At 40.2% G+C, this 14,230-nt stretch overlaps 1 protein-coding gene across 4 annotated transcripts in view; it reads right to left on the bottom strand.

Annotated features, from left to right (window-relative positions):
• zdhhc9 (zinc finger DHHC-type palmitoyltransferase 9) overlaps nt 1-14,230 on the bottom strand; it is a 104,718-nt gene that overhangs the window by 44,499 nt on the left and 45,989 nt on the right. For 3 of the 4 annotated variants that reach the window (XM_059651457.1, XM_059651456.1, XM_059651458.1), the window contains exon 2: nt 4,166-4,326. In XM_059651457.1, the coding sequence (XP_059507440.1) occupies nt 4,166-4,256 (91 nt within the window). In that variant the 5' untranslated portion in view covers nt 4,257-4,326. Of the gene's footprint in view, nt 1-4,165; nt 4,327-10,787; nt 10,806-14,230 lie in introns of those variants that run through there. The other variant, XM_059651459.1, reaches the window with a different exon arrangement.

Here is a 14,230-nt window from a genome sequence, read left to right on the forward strand (position 1 = left end):
GTGGCTTCCTCTACATTGGGGAAACGAAGTGGAGGCTTGGGGACTGCTTTGCAGAACACGTCTGCTCGGTTCGCAATAAACAACTGCACGTCCCAGTCGCAAACCATTTCCACTCCCCCTCCCATTCTTTAGATGACATGTCCATCGTGGGCCTCCTGCAGTGCCACAATGATGCCACCCGAAGGTTGCAGGAACAGCAACTCATATTCCGCTTGGGAACCCTGCAGCCCAATAGTATCAATGTGGACTTCACCAGCTTCAAAATCTCCCCTTCCCCCACTGCATCCCAAAACCAGCCCAGTTCGTCCCCTCCCCCCACTGTACCACACAACCAGCCCAGCTCTTCCCCTCCACCCTCTGCATCCCAAAACCAGTCCAACTTGTCTCTGCCTCCCTAACCTGTTCTTCCTCTCACCCATCCCTTCCTCCCACCCCAAGCCGCACCCCCATCTCCTACCTACTAACCTCATCCCACCTCCTTGACCTGTCCGTCTTCCCTGGACTGACCTATCCCCTCCCTACCTATACTCTCCTCTCCACCTATCTTCTCTTCTCCCCATCTTCGGTCCACCTCCCCCTCTCTCCCTATTTATTCCAGAACCCTCACCCCATCCTCCTCGCTGATGAAGGGTCTAGGCCCGAAACGTCAGCTTTTGTGCTCCTGAGATGCTGCTGGGCCTGCTGTGTTCATCCAGCCTCACATTTTATTACCTTGGATTCTCCAGCATCTGCAGTTCCCATTATCACTGATATAATTTTTAAATGACCCTTCTTTACAGCCTGTAAACTCCCGTTCTACAAAGAGTATATTATGACAAAATTGATTAAGTGGTCAGAAGGACCCTCAGTGGTTGATGCTGTAGCTGGAAACTTCAATCCAAATCAGATGTGGCTTTGACCAGTTTAAGAGTAGAAAGTACAAAACTAAATGAACTCCATGACGTTCCTAATTGAAGGATATCAAGAGGCGGCAGAATTGAAACATTATTTGCTCTAGGTCTTAAGTCATAAAACAAAGCAAAAAAAATAAAATAGATGGTTTCCTCCTGTAGAAAGAGGGAAACTAGCGCTATCTATACAAGCACAGCATCAGGAAATCCAGATGCCACAACAGCAGGTTATAACAGAACAGGTTTATTTGAAAACACAAGCTTTTGGAGCATAGCACTTCACCAGATGAAGGTGCTACACTCACAACCCATGTGTTTTCAAACAAATCAGTTGGACTATAACCTGGTGTCTTGTGATTTCTGACCTTGCCCACCCCAGTCCAACACCAGCACCTGCACATCAGGAAATCCACACAAAGGGAATGTGGAAGCAACTGTGTTTTTGGAAAGGCTAAAGAATAGTAATTATGTGGAATTTGCTATAATAAAGAAAAAGGTTCCAGCAAATAATACAGATGCTTTCAAGTGGAAGCTAGCCTAATGGCAATGTCGCTGAACTGTTATTCCAGAGACCCCGGCAATATGAGACCTGGGAATGTAGATGGTGGAATCTGAATTCAGTACAAATTGGAATCAAGCGCCTAATGATAAGCATGAATCCATTGCTGATTGTTGGAAAAACACACCTGGTTCGCTCATGTTCTTAAGGGAAGGAAACTGCTATCTTTATCTGGTCTGGCCTCAATCATTGCAGACCCATCAGCACTGTGGTTTATTTTTAACTGCCCTCTGGGTAGTTAGAGATGAGCAGTAAACGCTGGTCTAGCCAGCTATGTCCAACTCCTCCCCATAATGGAGTAGAAAATGTGGGAGGGGGCACAAGACACTTGCAAAAGATATAAATGAGAAAAGATAGCAAGAGGTTCAAGTACAGCATGATCAGCTGCATGGCTTGGAGGCCCAAGTGGTCTTTTTTCTGAGCTGTATATCTACATTATCCTACGTAACATACTTCCCATTTCGAAGGGAGTTAAATATTAGTCGAATTTAACCAGCATAGATCAGAATACATTTTTGAACAGTGTCTCTTAATTATAGGCCCACACAATGAAATAGTACAACTAAAAATGAAGTATAATAAAAGTACAGTCCAGGATTCAAATAAACTGGGCATATTATTTACGCATAAAACAAGCGCCAGGATGATCTGAATACTTCCCTTAAGCTTTAGGGATCCCTGTACTTAAAATAGGCTGCGCAAGTGCCTGGCCCAACTCCTATAAAATTTTCCTTAAAGTCGTAAGTTAAAGGGGAGAGGGCAATGAATATGGAGTGGAGTCATTTGTATAACAATGTGAAAACAAAAAAAGGTGGTGAATAGTGGCAAGAAATTAAACCAAATTTGAGTGAGTGCAACATGAAAGGCCAAAGCCCATAGTGCATAGGACAAAAGGTGTAAAAGAACAAAAAAAAACAGAAAAAGATTCAAAACCAGAGGACAAGCACAACAACAGATAAGTGGGGAATACTAGGTTTTTTTAAAAAAAAAACACACCAGAAGTCTTAAGGATTTTCAAGAAAAAGAAAAATCAACATTCCTTAATATTGATACAACAACAAGAAAGGCAGATTTGGTAGAAGAGGCTTAATTTCAAGAGAAGATGACAAGATTGAAGGAAGGGCACATAGAAAGATAATTTCTTCAGTTCAATTGCCACAAACAAGGGTATCAATTCTAGGACAGTACAAAGTAGAAATTTAAGTGGCATATTTGAAATACTGGAGAATAAAAGACACTAGTTTAGGATTAGATAGGATTAAATACAGAGTCAGGCCACTTCAAAATGGGTTCTCAGTTACGACAAAACTCAAATTAGCAAGATATTCTTTCCTTCAATCCACCCGTTTTAAAACATATACCTAATAAAATATCCCCAGCTCTCAACAGGCAGTGAATACAGAATTTTTAAGTGTATTTAAAGACAGTAGTAGATTTTTCATTGCCAAGAGATAAAGGATTCTTCGGGGTATGTACAAATCGAGAGTTTAGGTTAAAAATCGGATCAGCCACGATCTTTATTTCACAGCAATGTCATGGCCGCAAAAGGAGATAACTAATTGTAATTGCTTCAGGTTTCTGAATTAACTAGAAGTGGTACTAAGGCCAAATGAGACACGAAGGAAACTGAAGGGAGAGAGTGAACATATGGGAGATGCTGGTCAATTTTCCTGCCTCCCTTCAAGTTGAAGGGATGCAAGAGAGCTGAGCAACTGAAAATGTTGCCATCATAATTTTGATGAAGGGTGCACAATATGCTCAGCTACTACAATCCAGTTACTTTAATGTCAGTGGTGTAGACGCTTCTAGGAAGAGTAAATTGGAACAAAATTAAATGGTCACTTGGACAAATGTGGATTATTCCAGCACAGAGTCACAGGCAAATCATGTTACCTTGTGAGTTTTTCATGAGGAATATTAAGCGGGTAGGGATTAACCAGGGTAATTAGTGTGTACTTGGACTTCCAGAAGGCATTTGATAAAAATGTCACAAATCATACTTTGAGAAAGTTATCCCCCACCTGGGAGTAGGAGGAATCGTAACAAAATGGATACAAAATTGGCTTAGTGTAGCGATTAACGGATTTGGGATGGAGAAAGGTTTATAGTGGAGTTTCCCCACAGTTGCTGGCAGGATCTTTGCTCTTGATGATACACATTAATAACCTAAACCTTGGTTTACAGGGAATTTGTTGATACAAAACTTGGAAGTGTTGTGTACTACAAGGAGGATAGCATAGAATTTCAAAAGAGGACAGACAAGTTGAATGGACAAATGAAATTTAATGCACAGCTGTTTTTCATTTATGAGGAAGATCTCAAAACAACAAATAGTACGGTTCTACAGGAGCATAAAGAACCTTGATATAGGTGTTTGTATATAAAGCATTGGTAGTGTAACTTCCCTCCTGCCCAATACAGGAAACACAGTCTTCATCTCCCAAGTATGACAATAGTATGGTCAAGTGCAACTCCAAATAAACTCACTTCTACTGAAAACTAGACAAACTGTCTGAAGCTTTTATAAAGAGTATGAGAAGTCCTACTTACATTTTAAAATTCTGAATACAGGAACACTTCACTACGCTAAGAATCAAACAAACTACAAACTAGCTGTTGACTCCACTTTCAGAAAATGACTTTCATTTTTACTTGACTACAAAAGCATGAAAAAAATTGAATAAAAGCCATTTACTTAGTGTTCCATTTTTCCTACCTATTTCCATCTCCACAAATGCAGCCTCATCTGGCTCAGCACGTGGGAGCACACCAGGATCACTGAAACTGGTACGGAGTAACATTGCCATCACGAAGATAAAGAGAACTATTGCGAACACTGGAATGGCAGGGGAAAGATGTATCGCCAAATATGGACACCTGAGGAAGAAGAGAAAAAGATATAAAAGTTAGCACTCATTAAGTATTTACAAGCCAATCACACTACCATAGGAAGGAACAAATTCTCTGCTTCCAACCCAAACTCCCATTCCACCAATTTTCGGATTCATTAACTGAACCAACAACCTTGTAATACAAGTATACAGATTACATTATAAATAAGTGACAGGATAAAATTGCTCACAAAGTCTCAATGCTAAGGAGGTCTTGCAGCACAATGGAAGTGTCCCTCCTCGTGGATCAGAATTCAAGAGGCTTGTAACAGAAATACATCACAACATATTCAAACTTGTTGATAAAAAAGAAAATAAAATTTTTAATGCTGAACTATCTTACATTACGTAGCTATATGGATATGAATACCTTCCTGCCATAGAACCGAAAGGGAGTTTATGACCGTATTATCCATTAGCTTTAAATCCCACTAGTATATTTTACTTGCACTTTGGTTTCAGTATATTCAGGTGTGCAGTTTACTTAAAGAGACAAATCTATTATGATTTCTGTGATCAACAACCCACAGAGACACACTAAGATTCAAATGGACATTTGAGATCCAAAAATGTGAAAATGGTACAGCCAGACAGAAGGTGAATGCAACTGGCAGATTTTTTTAATATAGTAAAATGTGAGGCTGGATGAACACAGCAGGCCAAGCAGCTATTTAGATGATACAGGAATAAATAAAAGTTGGTTATGAAAATGTTACTTTAAAAAGGTTTCATTTAAAAATTTCAAGAGAAGAGAACTTTGATAACTCTCATGGTTTCTGTTCAAGTTCATCCTTCAACTAATGCTTCTCATCCACTTAGAACTGGATCTGTACTTGTAATTAGACTTTCAAAATCACTTGACATACTGGCTGAGATACTGCACGATGTAATGTCATACAAGAATAATTTTATGGTTAATGATCTAAAAGTACAGCATAAAAGCCATATATCTCCAACCTGAAGTCTAGTGAAATCGTAACTTTCATGTTTAAATTTCATGATGCGCAGACGCAACATGTTACGTGTTGTGTTACAAGGGTAGACAGAAATACAGACATCTTTTGAAGGCACTTGGTTCCATTTTAAAATGATGCTCATCATGCATCAACATGAACAACTTTAAGTGTCTATCAACTGGCTTTATGATGAACTCCTAATTTCAATGAATCAGGAAATTACATTTACTTCATTTCTTTGCAATATCCAAGAAAGTGACTAGGCTAGCAGTCTCCAAACTTTTTAGATTCTGCAGCTAATCATCCTCTTCCAACCATTTTGCTTGCCAGTCTTCTGGTTTACTTAGCTTTCTGCTCTGCCTGCGTCCTGCTTGCATTTTAACTTTATCATTTTGTCTTAAGCACTCTAGCATTTCTCAATTTGTTATTAATCTTCTGTAAATCGTTCTCCCACTGAGTAATATTACTCACTAATTCTGCAGTCCCATTTTATTTGCTGACCTCAGTAAACAGAAGAATTTGAACGTGAAGTACATGCTGTTGAAGTTTTGACCCGACAGGTCTAGATCTCTTTCTTAGATGTCTCTTAAGTTGCTCCGATCTCTCAATACTGATTCTAGTAAATTTTTCCCACCAAGATCAGACTATTTTTTGGTCCATCTTTTGCTCCCTTTTTCAATAACAGTATATCACATGCAAATCTTCCATCATTTGGTACCCAAAGAGAGATGGTTGGAAATTGATCCTCAGAGCTTCTGCTTTTTCCTCCTTTGCTTCGAAGGAAAAGTAAAGACAGCTTAGGATACAATTCAGCAGATCCTGCTAAATGAAGCTGCGTCCACATGCAGTAAACCCAAAACAAGATTGGGCTTGGGTTAACACTCCTCCTGACCCCACAAGGCCTGCACAAGATACACTGGAGATTAGACAAGTTAGGATAGAATCCACTTGCACAGCTTCAACACTCAAATCAGAACAATCTGCCCACATACACCTCCACACCAACATGTTCATTTCTTCCACAGCACAGTGGTTAGACCATCAACATATCATGAAGATGTACCCTGGCAGTTTAACAAAGGATCAATTGACAACACATTCCAAACCCAGATGAACACAAGTAGCAAACAAATGGAAACCAAGTTCTCTTAACAACATCTTAATTTCCGACTGTTTTGTCTTTTCTTTACTGTCACTGAGTCAAAGCCCTGGAACTCCCTTGTTAGTACTCCCTAGGTGTACCTATACCACATGAATTGTAGCAGTTCACCACAGCCTTATTAGTGACAAATGCTGAACTTTGTAACCATTGTCACAGCTCAATGAATAAAACAAAAAGTGGCAGCCAGCCTTTATGGACATCTGTGTGAAGAACTGGAATAGGTCCAACTAATTTAGACTGCAAAATTGGCCCTACATGCACAGCAAAATACATCAGATCAAGAACAATGCAAAACAAAGAAAAGTTTGAGATAATTATTACTTGATCTTGTGCTCTAAGCCACTAGTGCTACCAAACAGGGAGATACAGGTCTAAAGTATGTCAAGATGTGGATGCTGACTCATACATGGTCCCTCAGCCTGTTTGCTCATCATTAGGACTTTTCAGTTCCTTATTCACTGAAGAACTAGCATTATTTATACCTTTATATTGGTTACTACTGTACTGTTGAAGATGTCTCTTTTCACATGCTCATTCTTAAACAGATATCAGAGTCATGTGATTAATAAGTCATGCAGTAACTAACCGCATTATACCACAACATTCATTACATTGAACATAGTCAAGTCAGGCCTCTAACAGGTAACAGACCCCTGTTCAAAAACAAAACAAAAAAAAAACAGAAGATGACAACTATTTCCTAACTTTGGCCACATGCATCAAGTTTTGCTTACTGCATTATGCTAACTCAAGCAGTCAACATTTAAAAGGCAATCACCCAAGACTCATCACAAGCTCAATTTTTTTCCCTTCAAGCACCAGTTATAAAAAGATTGTGAAATGAGTAAAAAGTTCAGGATCAGTTTTAATTGTTCAGTTTATTTACTAAATAGGTTTAAACCAGTTGTCTAGTATCAGATCATTGTGCCAGTTAACATGATGAAACTTGTGGAACCAAAAATGTAACTTCTGAAAGTTCTAAAAAAACAAAACTGCTGAATAATAAGTTGTATTCAAATATTTTAAAGTTTACTTTTCCTTACATAAAGTCTGCATGTCGCTGCAGTGGCAATTTGATATCAAATAGGGCAAGATTAGTATTTCAATACAAACACTCCAATTCCCATTTCAACTATTCACTTGGTAACTTTCTCTGAATGAACGTAAAGTACTTTGAATGACATGGCCCATAAAAATCTTCTGAAAAGCCAAATCTCTCAATATGCAGCAACGAATTATGCTTTAAGTGATGTTAATTTCATACATCTCCTGCAAAATTCAAAAATGATTATATGCAACTAGACACAGTCAGGTTGCCAATGGTTTACTGGGTTTAATCAGCCAGGCTCACTAAACTGAGTCAAATGATGTTTTCAAGTCCAGTTTTACAATTTTCTGAAAACTTACATTTAAAATTGATAATGAGCAAATGGAAGCCATGATTAGATAATGGGATCCAAAAGGTAGTCACAGGTTAGTGGTCTTGCCAACATGCATAGGAAGACCACCTGGCTATATCCAAATGTTTTTTGTCCTTAACTGCATGACTAGACAGTAGATCAATTGCCAAAATTCTAGTGATGAACTCAAAAACACTTGAAAATTGAGACCATCCCTGTAACAAACAGGTGCCAGAAGACACAAAGTAACAACTTGCACCATTCCGAAACACTTGATTTTTATATTTGAGATGGTATTTCTTTTTAGGAACCCACCACTCCTTTGAATTCCTTACAAGCCTTCATTCTCCATAGATGAAGATTTACTATCATAGAATAAACATTTAACCAAATTCTGCTCTAATATTTTATCTGGATGCTGCACAGTTCCCCCAACAATATCCTTTAAAACTCGAAGTAACCTAAACAATTGATCAATTTGAAAGCCTCAATCCTATCTTCTCTCCAGAAGATGTTCTTCCATCGGAAACAGTCCTAACTAACAAGCTACTCTTTAGCCTCGTATCTCAATCACCATGTGTGGAGATCAAAACAGTTTTGTATGAAGATTCTCCAATTGGAGGATAGTTTCTGTAGTTTTATGTTGTGTTTCCCCCCCCCCCCCCCCCCCCGCCCCAGTTCCATTTTCGCTTGAGCATGTTAAAATGCAAAATAATTGTTCCTGATTGAATGCTGTCAATTTAACAAAATTAAAAAAACACATTCTAATTTTAAAAAATCTTGTACTATTTATCTATCTACGCCTCTCCCAGGAGAAGACGTTGGAGGAAAAAAACTATAGATGCTGGAAATCAGAATTTTCTGGAATAACCCAGATCTGGCAACATCTGTTGAAAGAAAGCAGAGTTAATAGCTCTGGGTCTGAAGGGTCATTAGACTCGAAACACTAAGTTTTCTCTCTACAGATGCTGCAAGAAAACATTGACGATTACTTTGCATTGTTGCGTGTCATTTTCAGTAGTCCCAATGGGAAATGTTGACAGAGTCACACAAGGAGCAGTCATCGTCTTCCCTCAAGGAAGACTGAATCCAGAAACAGTGCTATAGTTACCAAATACTTTTCATGTAACTCATGTTAAAAATTCAAGTTGTGTGATTGTTCATTACAAGATTTACAAACCAGTGGTGCTAAACCCAGTATCTTCAGTCTACAGATTTCAGCGCTTCCCCTCTGTTCATATGCAGGCATTAGTGGCTTCTCTTCCAACACTAAAGCACTTAGTCATATGACTAAGGCAAAAATGACCATGTAGTGTCCTGACTAAAGGTGGTGTTTTGCTTAACATCCTCCATTGACTGTAAATGCAGTGCATCCACCCAGCGATAAAGCCCTGGACTATTCACAATTACAGTGCAGCCAGTAATACAATTAAGCTTTGAAAAATTTAGTATGAAATTACAGCATTGCCAAGAAAAAAAAAAATCCTTGCCCATCCATGGTCAAAGAAAACAGAACTGCAGATTGGACATCATGGAGGCAACAGTTCAAGATACAGTATTACCTCAGCTTCAGATTTGGTGGTTAATTCGGAGCAAGTTTTAATCTATTGTAATTAGATCCAAGGAATAAATCAACAGAATATTAAAGGTATCTGCTCTTTTTAATAATGTTAATTTGCTTCATTTATTTACTTTAAAAGCAAACTTAATTGTGCTCAAGTGTTTTAACAAGAGTCAATTTCTAGAGGAATCTTAAGTACCTGTAACAGATTAAATGGAAATCCGCATATGGAGCTCTGAAATCAATGTTCATAGCAGGCATATTGGCTGTTTGAATTCCTGACATCAAAAGATTTCTTGAAGTCTACAGAAGACTTACCTTTTTAAAAAAATTTGATTTGACATGCTGTAATTACAGTGAGCTATGTACTTTGCTAGATCAGTTAGAAAAAAAAAGAAAGAAAGAAAAAAGTGATTGAAGGTGGCAGCTCAAGTGTAGCTAAACATAGTGCAAGAGTTAATAGTGATATCCTCCAGACGAGGATTACCTTAAACTGCCAACATGGACAACCAAATTTGCTTGCTTGATCCTCTCACTTCACTCATTTGTACTACTCAAAAGGAAGTAGTAGCTCACCACTGTATCCCCACACCACTAGCTTTCAAAAAAGATTCCTTCTTTCCCAATTATCTGACTTACTGCATGCTTGTTTTCAAGGCAAGGGCTGCCCATGGATAACTGCTCCATGGTTGTGTGCTCCAAAATATTGAGCTTGGGAAAATGTAAGACACAGTGTATCAAGTAAACCATGTTAATGGACTGGATGACAGCTTGAAAGCAGGAATTCTAGGATCAAACATCTAGTAATTCTGATGATACCCCTTAAAACAGGCGACCATTGAAAAGGCCTGTTTCCAGCCTAATGCTGTCAACTTAATGGCAGTGGTTGAGATTTTCTTTGGGGATCGGGGGGGTGGATATGAAGACGTTGTTGATTCTAGTTTCCACAGGTGCACCACGTTGCCTTTAATTCCTTCTACTAAATAGAAAATCATGGGCAGATAACGCATGATTGTGGCAAGCTACAAATGTACAAGTGCAGTTCTTCAAACAAACAAACATATCCAGTTTCCTGCCCTTTACATGAAAATCCAGCTCCATGATTTCAATCAACATACCAAGAATGACATTTCAACTATTCAACCACTGCAATGTGTGTGATGACATTGATCTGATCAGGAATGCACATTGAAAAATGTTGGAGATATTGCAACAGTTTTACTATTATTTTGCTTACTCCAGCATTATTATCCATAATTGATCTTGCCTATCCAGAGAAACTAATTTCTGTGGGGTTTATCCAAAAAATTAAAATCTGATCCATTTTGCGAGAAACACATGAAGCTTACTTATAGCTATTACATTTACCTGCTTACAGAGCGCACAAGTTTCTGGATAATGACTGGCAATTATCTTCACACAAGGGCACTCCTCAGGCAAATTGGATTGATGACAAGTAGTTAGCCAAGTTCAAACCTTACCGTATTTCTTTTTAAATACTAATTAGTGCATGAACTACACTGTCTTTTTTCTGCTCTTGACTGCAATAAGATTGTGTTTTTGTAAAGGCAGACATATTAGAATGCTGACTTTGTTCCAAAACTACTCTCATGACCTCCTCGCCTTCCAACAGCACCTATTAATCATTTAACATTCTTTACAGTGGTGCCCCAAACATTCAAGAAAGATGTTAGTGATTAACTGTACTGCCAACTCAATCTACTTATTCACTGCTTATGATGCTGCCTCCTCTGCTGTAGAAGCAACAGAATTTGGAGTGTTTTCAACAATAACTCTACAGGTTACAAACATGCTGTGTTGGATGCTTGCCATTTTTATTGTAAAAATGTACTTAATTCATTAAAAACCATAAGTACATACAAAAGGTTCTAAATCAGTTCAGTACAGTCTTTGCAGAGGAAGAACAGTATTGGAATTGTGACATTTCTCAGAAGTTCACAGTAGTTGGGGGGAAGAAAAGGCATTTTCTGCTGATGCAAAAACTATTTATATTCATTTTGAGGTAGCAAGAGGGTCTGAATGGATGCTTTATTATTCATTAGCGGAAAGACGTCAGATAGTGGTCTTTCCCCACTGCAATCCGGCAGCAGCTGCCCCAGGCTTTCATGTGAAATCTAGCACGTGGCCCTGGACCTTGGAACGTGCAAGTCTGCAATATTCTATTGAGGTCAACTCTTTACACTGGAATACCAACAAGTTTCAGGCAGAGAGTGAAGTGCATCTTTCAGAGTTGGTGGTCTGCAGGCACAGTCGACGTTTGCCTTGGAGTAGATCCCAGCGAACACTCCCCACAGTATGGAGTCCTGCTTCAGTGCCGCTCGTGACAAATCTTGATTAAAACCGCAGCATCCCACTCAAGACCTGCTTCTGGAACGTGCTTTTGCAAAGAAGTTGGGTGACTGTCTCTTCACCAGCAGAGCTGCTTCAAGAGCAGCGTGCGGTGGCATGTGGAAACCAGGCATGCTTGAAAGATCTCTCAGCTAGTGCCCTTCTCACCACCAGCCAAGCTGTGTCTTAGTGCTTGTTAGAAAGTTTTGGTGATGAGGCCAAATGAGTAACAGTCTGCCTGGGGAACTATATGACAGGATCTACCCTCTGCTTTTCCCGCAGGGTAGCAAGGACACTACATGCTAACCACTTCCTGATGGGCTTCTGGTCAAAAAGGTGTTTTTCTTTGAACACTCTTCCACAATGGACAAGTTTGTGCTTCCCAGTGGAGAGATCAGGCCCATCCTTCATGAGGAACAGGTCGATCCTCTGTACATGACAACTTTTGCCTGTTGGCATACCAAGAGACTACACACAGCTTGGTGCAGCCACACACAAAAAGGTCGCCATTATGAGGAGGACAGCATTGGATACATCCTTTCTCCCCCCTTAACTAAAGCTTTATACATGGTGTCCCTGCAGACCTGGTCCATCTTTGATGTCCAGATGAAGTGGAAGATGGCTCAGGTGACTGCAAAGGCACAGGATCTGGGAATGGGCCAGGCCTGCTCCAAATACTGCAAAACCAAAAAAAAATCTCATCTGATGAGTAGGTATTTAATTTTACCTGCAGTGGCACGGGAGCATGCTTCACCTTGGCAATATATTTCTCTCAATTAAATTTTACACATGCCGCAGCCAGTCCAAAATACATTTCCAGCACCTTCAGTTAATCTCTCCTGATGGTGAAGAGGGTAAAGTAATTGGCACAGGTCGCAAAGAACATGGCCTCACTCTTGCCTCAATTTACCTGGGCTCTCAAGGCCAGCTCGAACTGGTTGCAGATACTCATGAGTCTGCACACTGACAGCAGATCCGAGCAAATAATGGCAACATCATCCATGTCCAGGCAAGCTATGACCTACAGGCCTCTGCTGCCTGGAATAGTCACCCCTTCTGGCTCATATCCTTACTGATGAAGTGGGCAAAAGGCTCTACACGACACACAAACAAGGTGGGAGATGGAGTGGACAGCCCTGCCTGACTCTACACCTGATCAGGTAGCTTTCCGATTCTTGATCATTAACAGACTGCACTACTGCTGATGTTGGTGTACAGCAGACGATTCAAACAAGCCACAACACACTGCAGCAATCTGGAATTATGCAAAACAGAACGGGAGTACTTACATGGAGTTTTTAAAGAGGATTAGATAGCCAGAAAGCGCACACTCCTGGAAAACCTGGCATTCGAACTAGAACTACATCAACACACAAACAGGATGTGACATACAAACCACTGATAAAAAGAACCAGAAGTAATACCAACAACTCCAAACAAAGGCATATAAGTAACAAGCGGGACAGAACACCGACACTTCACCAGAGGCTCACTTACCATGTTACCTGGCAGGGTTACGAAACGTCTGCTACCAAACACAGTGGCTCAGCAAACAAACCTATAATGCTGTTATCCACAACCCGATATATAAATCTGCTCAAAAACTTCAATACTTTGCCCAAAGCCCATTTGGAAACGCATACCTCCCAGGTCAGTGCGCAATGTCCTGTCAAAGGCCTTGTCTTAATCAGGGCTGATGAGGAGACAGTGTCCAAATGCAAACACCTCCCACCCCACTCCACCTGAACGTAGGAGATTGTGTCGGAGAAGCATGACTTTCTCAGACGTCATCCAGTCTGGTATGGCATAGGTTTGGTCAGGGTGAATTACTGGTCCCAGATGTTCTGGGGAAAGGGTCATCAGACCCGAAACACCGACTGATTTTTTTCTTCATGGATCCTGCCAGACCTGAGCTTTTCCAGCAAGTTCTGTTTGTTCTAGGCCACAGCAGACCTGACCTGGTTGGCAATAGCCTTAAAAAGGATTTTGTAACCTGCATTCAGCAGTAAAACTGGTAACCAATTTCTAATTTCCTCCCTATCCCCTTCCGCTTGTAGATGAGGATGATACCTTTCCACACGCACGCACACACACACGCACACGCGCGCGCGCGCACACACACACGCGCTTCCAGCCTATCAAGTCCCACAGAGATAAATACAACTTGGCTGGTAATCCATCGCTCCTCGGAGTTTTATTCTTTTCAAAAGGATGAAGGGCCTTGTTCAGCTCATTCAGAAACAATGGCTAATCTAGCCTCTCCCATGCGCAGTCATCTAAAACATTTGTGAAAAAGGACGGGAATGGACAGGAAGCTGTCTGTGGGCTGCATATCATACAGAGTCTGGCATAAAAATAAAAGGATTTGCTGATCCTCAGGATGTCAGGCTGAGAACAACATTATTGTGGCATCTTCTTCCTTCAGACTACTGATCATAGAACTATCCCTATGCACCCTTGGG

The sequence above is a fragment of the Stegostoma tigrinum genome, chromosome 15 (genome assembly GCF_030684315.1).
Source record: "Stegostoma tigrinum isolate sSteTig4 chromosome 15, sSteTig4.hap1, whole genome shotgun sequence".
NCBI lineage: Eukaryota > Metazoa > Chordata > Chondrichthyes > Orectolobiformes > Stegostomatidae > Stegostoma > Stegostoma tigrinum.